Source organism: Austrofundulus limnaeus, unplaced genomic scaffold, assembly GCF_001266775.1.
Source record: "Austrofundulus limnaeus strain Quisiro unplaced genomic scaffold, Austrofundulus_limnaeus-1.0 Scaffold45, whole genome shotgun sequence".
In the NCBI taxonomy this organism is placed as follows: Eukaryota; Metazoa; Chordata; class Actinopteri; order Cyprinodontiformes; family Rivulidae; genus Austrofundulus; species Austrofundulus limnaeus.
In genome coordinates, this window is record NW_013952447.1 from 2,712,047 (window position 1) to 2,716,348 (window position 4,302).

Here is a 4,302-nt window from a genome sequence, read left to right on the forward strand (position 1 = left end):
ATGTTCACCTGCTATCAATGAAGGAAAAATAATAGAGGGGACGCTGGGCCTCCACAATGCAGATAAGGTAGATGGAGATCATATTTTCTCAAATGAGTGAAATTTGAAGTATAGAAGGAACATGCACAAACAGACCCAGTAACAGTCCATGGTTTTAAAAGGGTGTTCCTAACACTAAACAGATAAAAGCTGAACAGTTTTACAAATATTTAGCTGTATTCATCCTAAGAGTGCRAGGCCCTTTGTGTTTGTTCTGCTAACCCCACAGGAATATATTTAGTGTTGACTTCCATGAGTACAGTAATAAATACTTCTGTCTGGAYCAGATCTGTTATTACAGATTGTGTCAAGTGCTTTAAAACTGCTTAAGTTAAAGTAAAATAAAAAGCTAATGTAGAGCTCTGACAATAATAAACTGAAGGTATTCGATGTAAGTATTTTTGTTTGGAACAGAGTAGAAACGTGTCTGTTGGATAAAAATAAAAGGTTTAATTGAGACCGTCGGTCAAAACCTCACAGTTCAATCATATGCATGTTTTTTAATGTAAGATTAAATGAATGATATAAAAGTATGTTCAATCCAACCACTGATTCTTTTAAGAATTCAGCCTGTGCGAGTCAGAACATGAAGGGAAACCAGACTTGCCAAGACAAAACTCCAGAGAAAAATAATGCACAAGAATGTGTTTTACACCAGCAAAATAAAAAAAGGCATAAGACAACTTTTTTTAAAATGTGTCATTTATGTATGGTAAACAGTCAGCAAAATACAGACTGATAAGGGGATTTATTTAAAAAGTTTTATATTATAAAATGTGAAAATTCAGCTAGACACGATCACCAACTGCAGAGTCCTATCCACTGAAGCTTCAAAAGTCCTGCCACTTTACATTTATACATGAGATATGAAAAACTCATTTGGCAAAACCACAAGTTCACAGCAAAGTATGGATATTTATTGCTTTGGTTCATTTAAAAATCGGGTCTCGTCAAAAAAGCTGAGACATGCAGCACGGTGATCTAGCTAATGGCTGAGTGAAGGTGGTGGGAGATCGTAGGATTACTCAGGGTGGGTTCTTTAATCATCCTTATCCTTGGCACCATGCTTTAGGATGCGTGTGAACTCCACGTAGTTGAAGTTATTCTTCTTGTCAATGGGGGCTTCCCTGAAGAGCTCATCTACCTCCTCATCTGTAAACCGGTCACCCATTGTTGTGAGCAGCTCTCTGAGATAATCCTCCTGAATGAAACCTAAGTTTAAGATCAGAAAAAAAAAAAGAAATCAAGAAAGGAAGCTTATGTTAACATTTCCATCATTCACAAAATAGGAAAGTTTTGAGTAAGCCCATTTTTACTGTTAAGTGTCAATTTTAAGTGATTTGGTCTAAGTAAAAATAATTACACCATCTAAAAAAACTAAAGTAATAGCAGAATACTTTGAGATTTGACTTGATTCACGACTAGGAGCTTCAATGACCGGAGATGTTAGTACTGCACTTTAGTTTTAGATAACAATAACCCAAACTTACCTGTTCCCTCCTCATCGAAGCAAGCAAACGCATTTCTTATCACATCCTCAGGGTCTGTGCCATTGAGCTTCTCTCCAAACATGGTTAGAAACATGGTGAAGTTGATTGGTCCAGGAGCCTCCGTCATCATGGCCTCCAGGTAGTCATCGCTTGGATTTTTCCCTTTAAAAATAAAAAAAAACCTCAAAAACTCAAAATTAAAAAATAATAAAGTAATTTTTATAAAGTGTTTTCAATGCATGTAAATTCCATATTTATCTGCCTGCAAAACCCCAGATGATTCAGTGTTTTAAAACTTCAGTTTTATTACCAGTATATCCAGATAGGCGAGGGAGAGAATTTACATGTCAAACATAGAGCCAGTTGATAGGAACAGGTGATAGAAACTAAAATATATTCAGACAAATGGAGCTTCTGTATGACTTGCTAGGACAGACGATATTTTCCTCATCTGCTGTGGAGAAAACCTAGATGTCACCACTCTTGCAGTCATAAGTAGCATTAAAACTTATGTGCATCCAAATACTGGAATTTGTATTAATGGGGACCAGAGCCAGAGCTGACTAACAGCTGAGTTATTTGACATGAGAATGTTCTCTTACAAACCATGCTCACATTCCACCCAAAAGCTGGACGTCAACAAGTTTTTAAGCACTTTGTAAAAAGAGTTTCACCCACCCAACGAGGCAAGCATGTCGTGAAGGTCCTCCTTGTCTACAAACCCATCTCGGTTCTGGTCAATCATGTTGAAGGCCTCCTTAAATTCCTGAATTTGGGACTGGTCAAACATGGCGAAGACATTGGACGTGGCGCGCTGAGGGCGCTTCTTGGTGGTCTTTCCCTTAGCCCTTTTGCTAGACATTTTGAAGGCTTTTCTTTCTATGGAAGTAAAAACACAAGATGACAGCATAACCTTTAGTCTTGTGATTAAAAAAAAAACAATGACGATGAAGCTCAGTTTTAAAGGCCAAATTTTAACGTGCCTGTAAGCATTATTCGTGACTATGTATAGTTCACTGATTAAATCAATACATGAGGGTTAAAGACACTTTTCTTAAACTGGCTCCATTTGATCAGCAATAAACTAACAAAAAAGACATTTTAAAGACAATGCAAGAACAATTCACTGTAAATTTAGGACTTAAGGAATTGATGTGAATATTTTTGTAGTTAAACGAGAAAAGTAGCTTGTTACTTGATGACACAATCAGTTTTATTAGCAATATTAAAAACTAGACCATACTGTAACTCGTAGGCTTTTGCGGTGGCACATTTGTAATTTGATTCTCTGGCAGCAAATCCCCAGAGCAGTGTCTCTCAGAGCTAAAAATGGAAATGTTCTTCATCTTTTTCTAGGTTGGTCAGCTCACTGCCTTAACCAAAGACAGGAAAATGACTGATCTGAGGGCAGATGCCCTTATCTGGAAATGTTCAGAATGTAGACTTCCCAACATGTTGACACTTGTTTTAGTGGATTTACATAGCTTGGACYGCTAAAACTTTCAAGATTCTAGATTGTAAGTTTTCCTTCCTGTATTTATTTCATAATGCAGACTTACTTTACACAAAACCAAAACTCATGTTTCTACACTTTAAAAAAATAAAGCTTTTGTTTTGTCTATCAAGGTCGTAGTTTGTTGACTTTAAATACCTAAAAAATAAAAACAAACACAAAAAAACTCAACCAACATATTTCCAGCGCTACGCCCTTTGCAAAACAATTACTATTTGCAAAACCTGTTAGTCTGTTTTACAACCTCACGATAACTGTTGTTGCAATGGTTTGCGGCCTATCTTGAACAAATGTAAACATAAACAATACACAAGAATATCACTCAAAAACAAGAATATATTTCAGAGATAAAAGAACAAAACTATTTTATACGTGATGGGAAATTTTCGCTCGATTTAAATCACAGAAAAACTGACATCACTGCCGAGAGTTTAGCCGCGGAGCTAACTATTCTTTCAAGCCAAGGTAGTGAAAACGGTACGCTGATGTTAAATTTACTTGTAAATATGAAACTGCGACCTCTAGTATGCGGCATACAGATTAAAAACAAGTTCTAATATAGTTAAATAATAAATATAATAAAAAGTGAAAAGTCTTACCTCACAAAACCAGATAACTTTTGGCTAAAATGTCGCTGCTTCGTTTCTCAACCACCGCCCTTCACTTCCTGGTGATGTTGTAGCCTCCGTACAAAACATCGGAACAAACCAACTTCTTAAAATACGGGGGGTGAGCGCTGATTACCTATATATATATWTTTTTGTTTAAAAAATAATAAAGTTGTCCGTTTTATTTAAATACAATTTATTTTAAACATTTAGTTTAGATTGTGATGGATATAACTATACAACATCAATATTAAAACACAGACCGTACTTTTACACCCCCGGAGGGATAAATGTACCATTCCATAACGCCTGTGTAGACGCTCCTGGATATGTCCTTATATGGAAAGAAAGCATATCCTATAATATTTCGCAATACCTTTTAATTAACTCAAGGTACATTTTAAACAATTCTGTGTGGTATGGGGTTCCATTTGTTTCAAAAATACYTAGAACTCTAACGTGTAGATGTGTCGTTGCTATGTGTCGTTGGTCTATGTCGTTGGTCTATGTTGCATGTAGATGATGCATATGTCTATGTTGCATATGTGTTCGCTGCATATGTAGAAGTTGCATATGTGTTCGCTGCATATGCAGAAGTTGCACATGTCTATGTTGCATATGCAGAAGTTGCACATGTCTATGTTGCATATGT

General features: G+C 36.2%; 1 protein-coding gene across 1 annotated transcript; it reads right to left on the reverse strand.

Annotated features, from left to right (window-relative positions):
- Window positions 1-723: 723 nt before the first annotated feature.
- LOC106517213 (myosin regulatory light chain 2, smooth muscle minor isoform) lies at window positions 724-3,786 on the reverse strand. Its single transcript, XM_014007934.1, has 4 exons — window positions 3,642-3,786; window positions 2,208-2,408; window positions 1,530-1,691; window positions 724-1,251 (listed from the first exon to the last, which is right to left on the reverse strand). Exons 2-4 carry the CDS (start codon window positions 2,389-2,391, stop codon window positions 1,079-1,081), a joined length of 519 nt encoding a protein of 172 aa, XP_013863388.1. The 5' UTR covers window positions 2,392-2,408; window positions 3,642-3,786; the 3' UTR covers window positions 724-1,078.
- Between the last annotated feature and the right edge of the window lie 516 nt (window positions 3,787-4,302).

Excerpts from the sequence above, each read along its gene's own strand:
- LOC106517213 (XM_014007934.1), bottom strand. The coding sequence starts at position 2,391 with ATGTCTAGCAAAAGGGCTAAGGGAAAGACCACCAAGAAGCGCCCTCAG. Across the intron at positions 1,692-2,207 it reads CGACATGCTTGCCTCGTTGG|GGAAAAATCCAAGCGATGAC; the intron begins GTGGGTGAAACT and ends TTATTTTTAAAG. Across the intron at positions 1,252-1,529 it reads CTTCGATGAGGAGGGAACAG|GTTTCATTCAGGAGGATTAT; the intron begins GTAAGTTTGGGT and ends TCTTAAACTTAG.